The 11,720-nt window shown below is 42.7% G+C and overlaps 1 protein-coding gene across 5 annotated transcripts in view; it reads left to right on the top strand.

Moving 5' to 3' along the window:
* LOC140065136 (uncharacterized) overlaps window positions 1–11,312 on the top strand; it is a 68,651-nt gene extending 57,339 nt beyond the window's left edge. For 2 of the 5 annotated variants that reach the window (XM_072112671.1, XM_072112672.1), the window contains 7 exons: window positions 1,247–1,388; window positions 6,911–6,991; window positions 7,118–7,297; window positions 7,381–7,504; window positions 7,586–7,683; window positions 7,961–8,063; window positions 8,393–11,312. In XM_072112671.1, coding sequence (XP_071968772.1) covers window positions 6,920–6,991; window positions 7,118–7,297; window positions 7,381–7,504; window positions 7,586–7,683; window positions 7,961–8,063; window positions 8,393–10,701 — 2,886 coding nt within the window. In that variant the 5' untranslated portion in view covers window positions 1,247–1,388; window positions 6,911–6,919 and the 3' untranslated portion in view covers window positions 10,702–11,312. Of the gene's footprint in view, window positions 1–1,246; window positions 1,389–4,247; window positions 4,346–6,910; window positions 6,992–7,117; window positions 7,298–7,380; window positions 7,505–7,585; window positions 7,684–7,960; window positions 8,064–8,392 lie in introns of those variants that run through there. The other 3 variants (XM_072112670.1, XM_072112669.1, XM_072112668.1) reach the window with 3 other exon arrangements.
* The last annotated feature ends 408 nt before the right edge of the window (window positions 11,313–11,720 follow it).

Consider the following 11,720-nt stretch of genomic DNA (forward strand, 5'->3'; position numbering starts at 1 on the left):
ACACACTGTATATATGGCTGATAAACCTTATATGGGGGTATTATTACCTCACACACTGTATATATGGCTGATAAATCTTATATGGGGTTATTATTACATCACACACTGTATATATGGCTGATAAATCTTATATGGAGGTATTATTACCTCACACACTGTATATATGGCTGATAAATCTTATATGGGGGTATTATTACCTCACACACTGTGTATATGGCTGATAAATCTTATATGGGGGTATTATTACCTCACACAATGTAGATATGGCTGATGAATATTATATGGGGGTATTATTACCTCACACACTGTATATATGGCTGATAAATCTTATATGGGGATATTATTACCTCACACACTGTATATATGGCTGATAAATCTTATATGGGGGTATTGTTACCTCACACAATGTAGATATGGATGATAAATCTTATATGGAGGTATTATTACATCACACACTGTATATATAGCTGATAAATCTTATATGGGGGTATTATTACCTCACACATTGTATATATGGCTGATAAATCTTATATGGGGGTATTATTACCTCACACAATGTAGATATGGCTGATGAATATTATATGGGGGTATTATTACCTCACACACTGTATATATGGCTGATAAATCTTATATGGGGATATTATTACCTCACACACTGTATATATGGCTGATATATCTTATATGGGGGTATTGTTACCTCACACAATGTAGATATGGATGATAAATCTTATATGGAGGTATTATTACATCACACACTGTATATATGGCTGATAAATCTTATATGGGGGTATTATTACATCACACACAGTATATATGGCTGATAAATCTTATATGGGCGTATTATTACATCACACACAGTATATATGGCTGATAAATCTTATATGGGCGTATTATTACATCACACACTGTATATATGGCTGATAAATCTTATATGGGGGTATTATTACATCACACACTGTATATATGGCTGATAAATCTTATATGGGGGTATTATTTCCTCACACACTGTATATATGGCTGATAAATCTTATATGGGGGTATTATTACCTCACACACTGTATATATGGCTGATAAATCTTATATGGGGTTATTATTACATCACACACTGTATATATGGCTGATAAATCTTATATGGGGATATTATTACCTCACACACTGTATATATGGCTGATAAATCTTATATGGGGGTATTATTACCTCACACACTGTATATATGGCTGGAGTCTTACCTCATGACTTCCTGTAGCAGGTGAAAGCCGGGGACATGAGGATATGTCTCCCCTGTCAGGTCCTGTGCTGTCTCCCTCCTCCTGCACTTACTCCTCACTGCTGTAGGGGGCAGTGTTATACTATGGGGTCTCCTGAGGAAGCGGCTACAGAACCTGCAGGTAAGTGTTTATGTGTAAAGCTTTTCTATCTGTCACCGGTCTCCAGTGATGGATCTCTCTCTATATAATATCTATCACCATCCACCATCATCTATCTGTCTATATACTTGTCCTTTAATATCTTGATAGGGATATTTTATGCAGGGCCCCAACAGCCCTCTCGACTTTTGTAAGGTGAGTCCTAATTAACTCTTTGAGGGAGGATGAGATAGCTGCCGGCAGCGAGATGACAGAGTAAATGAAAAACACACTCTGGTCTTCCGATGCACTCACATCACAATGTTTATTTCATGCAGACACAGCTATATTTTAGCACATAGACATCAGCATTTGGGTGTTGTATGAAAAGAGATAAGGCACTTAGATTCTCATTACATGTCACAGGGTATTAGCTGACAGGCGCGCAAACTGGTTACATAAAAAGAAGTTTGGATCCTGACATTAACTGGACAGTGGTCAGGGAACATGGCCGCTGTATCTAAGATGGCGGACAGTAGCCAAGATGGCGTCCGAAACCAGTGCGACCTCCTTAACAATCTTCTATCTATCTCCTATCTATCTATCTATCATCTATCTTTCTATCTATCTATCTATCTATCTATCTATCTCATATCTATAATCTATATATCTCCTATCTTTCTATCTCATATCTATCTATCTCATATCTATCTATCTATCTATCTATCTATCTCATATCTGTCTATCTAATATCTATCTATCTCCGATCTATCTATCTCATATCTATCTATCTATATATCTATCTATCTATCTCCTATCTATCTCCTATCTATCTATCTCCTATCTATCTCCTATCTATCTATCTATCTATCTATCTATCTATCTATCTATCTATCTCATATCTATCATCTATATATCTCCTATATATCTATCTCATATCTATCTAACTATCTATCTCCTATCTATCTATCTATCTATCTATCTATCTATCTCCTATCTATCTCCTATCTATCTATCTATCTATCTATCTATCTATCTATCTATCTATCTCATATCTATCTATCTATCTATCTATCTCCTATCTATCTATCTATCTCCTTTCTATCTATGTATCTATCTATCTCATATCTATCATCTATCTATACATTTTTTGGAAAGATCAGCGCCCCCATTAGTTTGGAAAATACCATAAATAGTAGAAAAATGAAATCACAGGCCGCGCTCCATGATCCAAGTTTCAGCAGAAGGAGAAGGTTATTGTGGATGTGGTAACATTTCGGGGTGTAACCTCCTTGTACAATATAGAGTCTTATTTTGGGGTCTCAGTTTTGTCCAGGGCCCCACATGTTGGGTTTGTCCCCTTCTTATGTAGTGACCCCGCACTGATCACTGGTCACCTCTGAGGCTCCTGATCCTGATATAATCAGCACATCACTGCCGATCACTGATCTCATCCCATGGCCCCTCCCTGTACATGGAGTCTGCTATTATTTATATGTCCTCATGCACACGACCATCCGCTTCTATTATGCCCGGTATGAAGAGCTTTATATGTGCATTGTACCTGTGGAGTGTGCAGGGTGCGACCCATTCACGAAGTTTCACGTTCTCCATGAATCTGGCGCCCCCTGCAGTGCTCCGACAGAGTGCAACAACTTTCTGTCGGACACTGCATAATAAATGTGGCGCAGAAATGTGTAATGCAGATGTGTAATGCTGATGTGTAATGCGGATGTGTAATGCGGGTGTATAATGCGGATGTGTAATGCGGATGTGTAATGCGGATGTGTAATGCGGATGTGTAATGCGGATGTGTAATGCGGATGTGTAATGCGGATGTGTAATGCAGATGTGTAATGCGGATGTGTAATGCAGATGTGTAATGCGGATGTGTAATGCAGATGTGTAATGCGGATGTGCAATGCAGATGTGTAATGCGGATGTGTAATGCGGATGTGCAATGCGGATGTGTAATGCAGATGTGTAATGCAGCTGTAATGGGCTTCTGTAACCTGTCTTTAGTGATAATGAGGTCCCTGGTGACGGGTTCCATTTAAGCTACGCATCAGTGTGATATCTGCCCTTTAAAGGACACCTGTCATCAGGTCTCTGTCACTTGTCCTGTCACCTCTACCTGTTGGAGCAGCTCACAAGGATCCCATCCCAGCCTTTATCTAGTTATTTCATACATTATTCATTGTAAAATCATATATTCTTTATCATGTAAATGAGGCTGGTCACATGGTCAGAGGCAGTGATGTCACCCCTGTTACCCCTCCCCTCTCCTCCCCCTGCTCATGTCTGTGTGTAATGTATAGTAAAGCATGGCTAGTGTGTGTGCTGCATCTGCTGACATGCTGCATCCTCCTAATATACAGAGACACAGACATCAGCTACACATGAATCTGACATGTTCTGCTGTAACATGGCTGCCTGGAGCTGCTGTATCTCTCCTATATACACACACACAGGCTGCAGGGGGCGCCAGCACCAGGAAGCACATCATTATACAGCCTCACATCATTATACAGGCTGTCAGTCAAGCACTGGGGGTGTGGCTGTACCTCCCACTCATGAATAAGCTGGACAGCTTGAATATGATAATGGCCCATTGGACATTTCACAGGTCATTTGCATACAGCTTTAGGACCTCATTGCTTAGGTTTACAGGTATGTAGAGGGACAATGAAGGGGTAGAGGCAATGCTCTCTAATGGCAGTTTATTAAATTTATTTAGTTTAGGGGGGTTATTTTGCATGACGGGTTCTCTTTAAGGTGGCGGCTCAAGTTGTAAAGTTATTCCCTATCTACAGAATAACAGAGTTTGGCTTCTTTCCCCTATAAAGATATGTAAATCTTCTTCGGTATAGACATTGTGAGGAATGACTCCTCCCACTCACGTGACTGATCACATGGTCATGACATCATCACAGGTCCTTTACACACTAGAATTTGGCATCTCTGTGTATTATACGGTGATGGCACTGCTCGGGGAGGAGGTATGTGCGGTATCTGTCGGGGCTCCCGTGCGCTTATATAGTAAGAGAATGTGAGAAATTACCGGGCGCAGTACTAAGGCATCTCTGACGCTCTCGTACACTGTCTATTAGAGTGCTAGACATAGCCGAGCCATGTCCAGTAACTTCTCACTCTCTCATACACAACAAATGGAGCAGCAGGACACTCACTCAACCTGCTGCTCTGCTAAGGAAACTGTTCTCATAGGTGAAGGGATCCCATCAGTCAGACCCTCGCCAGTCACACTGTTATCCCCTATCCCAGTGGTGGCGAACCTATGGCACGGGTGCCAGAGGTGGCACTCTGAGCCCTCTCTGTGGGCACCCAGGCCATCACCCAGCATAGAGGTCACCATTCAGGACTCCTCCTCCTGCAGTCACAGAAAGCCCAGAAAGTGCCGTGTTCAGAACTATTTTATAGTGACTTGAAGTAGAGGAGGAGCGTAAAGGTGTGGACAGAGCTGGATTATCATTGAAGCCCCTCCTCAGTTCCTGTGATTCATCCTGTTAAGGCTACCTTAGATGGAATTTCTCCATCTTTCTACTGTATTGGTGTCTTCAGGACGCAAATACGTTTGAATCTGTGACACAGCAGGGATCAATAAGTTACTTTAAATTAGCATTTGGCACTTTGGCCAAACGATGTGGCTTTTGGTTGTAGTTTGGGCACTTGGTCTCTAAAAGGTTCGCCATCACTGCCCTATCCTGTGGAAAAGAAATAATAATATAACATAATAAACTCCCCTCTGAGGTTACCGAATGATTTTACACCAAAATTTCCGGGAAAAGCTAAAAAAGCAGATGAGGTTGAAATAGACGCAGGTCCATCAATTCCAACCTATTGGAGTAAACTAATGTTTTTTTCTCCATAACCCATTATACTTTTATTCTCAAGAAAGGCGTCCAGGCCTCTCCTGAACATGTACAAAGCATCCGCCATATCAACCTCCTGCGGGAGGGAGGTCCAAAGTCTCACTGCTCTTACAGTAATGAATCCCTGTCTATGGTGATGGCAGAACCTCCTCTCCTCTAGGTGTAGAGGATGTCCCCTGTCTATGGTGATGGCAGAACCTCCTATTCTCTAGGTGTAGAGGATGTATCCTGTCTATAGTGTTGGTAGAACCTCCTCTCCTCTAGGTGTAGAGGATGCCCCCTGTCTATGGTGATGGTAGAACCTCCTCTCCTCCAGGTGTAGAAGATGCTCCCTGTCTATGGTGATGGTAGAACCTCCTCTCCTCTAGGTGTACAGGATGCCCCCTGTCTATGGTGATGGTAGAACCTCCTCTCCTCTAGGTGTAGAGGATGCCCCCTGTCTATGGTGATGGTAGAACCTCCTCTCCTCTAGGTGTAGAGGAGGTCCCCTGTCTATGGTGATGGTAGAACCTCCTCTCCTCTAGGTGTAGAGCATGCCCCCTGTCTATGGTGATGGTAGAACCTCCTCTCCTCTAGGTGTAGAGGATGCCCCCTGTCTAGGGTGATGGTAGAACCACCTCTCCTCTAGGTGTAGAGGATGCCCCCTGTCTATGGTGATGGTAGAACCTCCTCTCCTCTAGGTGTAGAGGATGTCCCCTGTCTATGGTGATGGTAGAACCTCCTCTCCTCTAGGTGTAGAGCATGCCCCCTGTCTATGGTGATGGTAGAACCACCTCTCCTCTAGGTGTAGAGGATGACCCCTGTCTATGGTGATGGTAGAACCTCCTCTCCTCTATGTGTAGAGGATGTCCCCTGTCTATGGTGATGGTAGAAACTCCTCTCCTCTAGGTGTAGAGGATGCCCCCTGTCTATGCTGATGGTAGAACCTCCTCCCCTCTAGGTGTAGAGCATGCCCCCTGTCTATGCTGAAGGTAGAACCTCCTCTCCTCTAGGTGTAGAGCATGACCTCTGTCTATGGTGATGGTAGAACCTCCTCTCCTCTAGGTGTAGAGGATGCCCCCTGTCTAGGGTGATGGTAGAACCTCCTCTCCTCTAGGTGTAGAGGATGCCCCCTGTCTATGCTGATGGTAGAACCTCCTCTCCTCTAGGTGTAGAGCATGACCCCTGTCTATGGTGATGGTAGAACCTCCTCTCCTCTAGGTGTAGAGGATGCCCCCTGTCTAGGGTGATGGTAGAACCTCCTCTCCTCTAGGTGTAGAGGATGCCCCCTGTCTATGGTGATGGTAGAACCTCCTCTCCTCTAGGTGTAGAGGATGTCCCCTGTCTATGGTGATGGTAGAACCTCCTCTCCTCTAGGTGTAGAGGATGCCCCCTGTCTATGGTGATGGTAGAACCTCCTCTCCTCTAGGTGTAGAGGATGTCCCCTTGTCCTGGGTATGAAGTAATTTTACATATGATTTACATTGGCTTAAATTCTTTCCTTTTTTGTTTGGACAGATCACAGTCCCCATTATGGTCGCGTGCACATAGTAATCTCAAAGATTGCAAAACTTTTTTCAAATGAATTAAAATACAAAACTATTATAGAGACATCAGTATCTCTTCACTTTTTGAAAGTTTTTTTTATTTTGGAATTTGTCACGTTTATTATTGGATCATTTTCTTTGCTCTCAGGATCAGACAATGGAGAGAGACACGAGGGTGGAGAGAATGTTCCAGCTCACCCTAGAGATTCTCTTCTATATTACTGGAGAGGTGAGAGATTGGGATGAGGTCACATGACATCATTATCTATGGGAATAACAGATGATAGGACTGGGGAGGTGAGAGATTCTGGAAATGTATGGAGGGAGATTTATCAATGTGTCTCTCCATAACCAGGATTACACAGTAGTGAAGAAGACCTCTAGTGGGCGCTGTCAGGCCCCTGTGTATGAAGGACGGGGGAGAACCCTGAGCCCAATCCCGGCTCCTCCACCTCACCCCCTGATACATGATGACATCAATGAGCAGAAGATCCTAGAAGTCACCCACAAGATGATGGAGCTGCTGACTGGAGAGGTGACACTGCTGGGAATGCTGGGACATTATACAGTAACGCTATGAAGGGATCTGGGTGATGACGGGATCATTGTGTGTGTCAGGTTCCTATAAGGTGTCAGGATGTGGCTGTCTATTTCTCCATGGAGGAGTGGGAGTATTTAGAAGGACACAAAGATGTGTACAAGGAGGTCATGATGGAGGACCACCAGCCCCTCACATCAGCAGGTAATAGACAGGACTAAATCCACACGTCCTTTCATTATCTGTATGGAAAGAAGGAATTCAGTCTCTGGATGTTTCCTACAGGTAGATCCAGTAAGAGAACATCACCGGAGAGATGTCCCAGTCCTCTTCTTCTACCACAGGATTGTTCAGAGGAGAAATATGTCCCACAGGATCATCAGGTAGATGGAGATGAGACTCCATGACATCTTCTCTGATCTGTGGAGGTTTATTGTAAAATCCCATGTCTAGTCTATGTGTCTGACTGCTGGAGATTGCAGTTTGATGTAAGGACACAACATGGAGGATTTATGGTGGAGACCTGCAGATATTTGCGCTGCGCCTCCCGTCAGGTCATATTTGGTTGTTATGATTAATTACAGATCTTACATTATCTTCTAAATCCTCCTCTGTGACTTCTCCATCGTCTGGTGACTTCTTACAATATTTGTCTCTCAGTTTGTGTATCAGGGTGAAGATGTGAAGAATATTCCTGCCCCAGAGACATATGTGAGGGGCGATGAGCGATGTAAGGAGGAGATTCCTACAGGTAACTGCCCAGGTGAGTAGTAACCACTAGATAAAGCAGAGACGAGTGATAACACAATACAGAACATGGAGACATAGACTAAGAAAAGCTGGAAGGTGGGAGCTATGAGGGTCAGGAATACTGCTCACCAGGACCTCGGAGGAGGAGACTGAGATGTTACATCAGTAATAATACAGAACCTTATGGTAAGCAGGAAAGTCATAGCCACCATGGGCAGACAAGAAATGCTGCATGTACCCGGATTGCTGATATCACACAAATGTCCTGTGATACATCTTCAGAGTTTTCTTACCACAACCAATGATAAGGTTATATTTTATAATCTGTTTTATCCTTCACAGATGACAACACCAGGAGCTCAGAGGAACATCTGATATCATCACATGTTACAGCAGGTGATGGTTGTATCACACCAGATCCATCTGAAGACCATGACAATATCCCAGATGCTTCCTCAGGCCTTCACACACAAGATCCGTCATCTGCTCCTATTACATGGGTCCTTTCTACCGAATCATCAGGAACTGATAAGAACATGAAGTCGGGTTTAGAAAATGGAAAAGATTTTAGTGTTAAAGATCTTGTTATACATCAGAGAATTCACACAGGAGAGAAGCCATTTTCTTGTGTAGAATGTGGCAAATCTTTTAGTCAAAGTTCTTATCTTGTTAGACATCTTAAAATTCACACAGGGGACAGGAAATTTCCATGTACAGAATGTGGGAAATGTTTTTACCGCAAGTCGTCTCTTGTGATACATCAGAGAACTCACACAGGGGAGAAGACATTTTCATGTACAGATTGTGGAAAATGTTTTACCCAGAAAACAAATCTTGATCTACATCTGAGAAGTCACACAGGGGAGAAGCCATTTCCATGTACAGAATGTGGGAAATGTTATAGTGCTAAAGCAGCGCTTATTGTGCATCAAAAACTTCACACAGAGGAGAAGCAATATTCATGTTCAGAATGTGGAAAATGTTATTATCAAAAATCAGATCTTGTAAGACATCAGAGAACTCACACAGGGGAGAAGCCATTTTCATGTTTAGAATGTGGAAAATGTTTTTCCCAGAAAACAAATCTTGATCAACATCTGAGAAGTCACACAGGGGAGAGGCCGTTTTCATGTTTGGAATGTGGGAAATGTTATAGTGCTAAAGCAGCGCTTATTGTGCATCAAAGAAGTCACACGGGGGAAAAGCCATTTTCATGTTCAGAATGTGGAAAATGTTATTATCAAAAATTAGATCTTGTAAGACATCAGAGAACTCACACAGGGGAGAAGCCATTTTCATGTAGAGATTGTGGAAAATGTTTTACCCAGAAAAAAAATCTTCATCAACATCAGAGAACTCACACAGGGGAGAAGACATTTTCATGTACAGATTGTGGAAAATGTTTTACCAAGAAAACAAATCTTGATCTACATCTGAGAAGTCACACAGGGGAGAAGCCATTTCCATGTACAGAATGTGGGAAATGTTATAGTGCTAAATCAGCGCTTATTGTGCATCAAAAACTTCACACAGAGGAGAAGCAATATTCATGTTCAGAATGTGGAAAATGTTATTATCAAAAATCAGATCTTGTAAGACATCAGAGAACTCATACAGGGGAGAAGCCATTTTCATGTTTAGAATGTGGAAAATGTTTTTCCCAGAAAACAAACCTTGATCAACATCTGAGAAGTCACACAGGGGAGAGGCCGTTTTCATGTTTGGAATGTGGGAAATGTTATAGTGCTAAAGCAGCGCTTATTGTGCATCAAAGAAGTCACACGGGGGAGAAGCCATTTTCATGTTCAGAATGTGGAAAATGTTATTATCAAAAATTAGATCTTGTAAGACATCAGAGAACTCACACAGGGGAGAAGCCATTTTCATGTAGAGATTGTGGAAAATGTTTTACCCAGAAAAAAAATCTTCATCAACATCAGAGAACTCACACAGGGGAGAAGACATTTTCATGTACAGATTGTGGAAAATGTTTTACCAAGAAAACAAATCTTGATCTACATCTGAGAAGTCACACAGGGGAGAAGCCATTTCCATGTACAGAATGTGGGAAATGTTATAGTGCTAAATCAGCGCTTATTGTGCATCAAAAACTTCACACAGAGGAGAAGCAATATTCATGTTCAGAATGTGGAAAATGTTATTATCAAAAATCAGATCTTGTAAGACATCAGAGAACTCATACAGGGGAGAAGCCATTTTCATGTTTAGAATGTGGAAAATGTTTTTCCCAGAAAACAAATCTTGATCAACATCTGAGAAGTCACACAGGGGAGAGGCCGTTTTCATGTTTGGAATGTGGGAAATGTTATAGTGCTAAATCAGCGCTTATTGTGCATCAAAGAAGTCACACGGGGGAGAAGCCATTTTCATGTTCAGAATGTGGAAAATGTTATTATCAAAAATTAGATCTTGTAAGACATCAGAGAACTCACACAGGGGAGAAGCCATTTTCATGTAGAGATTGTGGAAAATGTTTTACCCAGAAAAAAAATCTTCATCAACATCGGAGAACTCACACAGGGGAGAAGCCGTTTTCATGTTCGGAATGTGGGAAATGTTTTGCTTGGAAGTGTAATCTTATTTACCATCATAAGTCGTCACACAGTGGTAAAGCTAAACATACATTATGAATCTGGGAAATGCTTTGGCCCAAGATTGTTCCTTTTACTAAATCAAAGACTCAGCGCTGGGGACTTGGGTTCAAGTCCCAGGGTCAACATCTGCAAATAGTTTGTATGTTCTCTCTGTGTTTGTGTGGGTTTCCTCCGGTTTCCTCCCACACTCCAAAACATACTGACAGGATGATTAGATTGTGAACCCCATGGGGACAGGGGACGATTTGTCAACTTCTGTGAGGCACTGTTTAACTACATAAATAAAGGAATTAATATTTTGACATTTGGACACCTTTTCCAAAATGGGGTTCACTACGTGAATAATTGTTTTTATATCACTCCTAGGAAAAGGAAGGGCGATGTTACTTTTCCTTTTTTCGCTGTCTCGTCACTGCACTAGTATACTATATGTAGTTAAGAGGTTAAGTATGGATTTCTTTTTATCTATAACACCTAGAAATAAAATCCTTATGTAGGATTAAATACAGTATTTTCCTATATAAAATGACTCCTGAACTGTGTTTCTAGGTGCCACAGTTCAGAAGACATAGCTATTAGCATTCTGATCCTCCAGCCTGTCAGCTGAAGGCAACATGAAAAGGAGGAGGAGGGAGCTGCAGGGAGGGGGAGGAAGCTGCAGGGAGGAGGAGGAAGCTGCAGGGAGGAGGAGGGAGCTGCAGGGAGGGGGGAGGGGGAGGAAGCTGCAGGGAGGGGGAGGAAGCTGCAGGGAGGGGGAGGAAGCTGCAGGGAGGAGGAGGAAGCTGCAGGGAGGAGGAGGAAGCTGCAAGGAGGGGGAGGGAGCTGCAGGGAGGAGGAGGGAGCTGCAGGGAGGATGAGGGAGCTGCAGGGAGGGGGAGGGAGCTGCAGGGAGGATGAGGGAGCTGCAGGGAGGGGGAGGGAGCTGCAGGGAGGGGGAGGGAGCATAAAATTCACAATGTTATCAGGATTTGGTGAGTGATGATGATGTCCCTAAGTATGAAGCTATTTGAAAAGATGTTGATCTTCTTTTTCTGTTCAAGAATAAATGTGAATTT

Source organism: Engystomops pustulosus, chromosome 6 (assembly GCF_040894005.1).
Source record: "Engystomops pustulosus chromosome 6, aEngPut4.maternal, whole genome shotgun sequence".
NCBI classification, from domain to species: domain Eukaryota; kingdom Metazoa; phylum Chordata; class Amphibia; order Anura; family Leptodactylidae; genus Engystomops; species Engystomops pustulosus.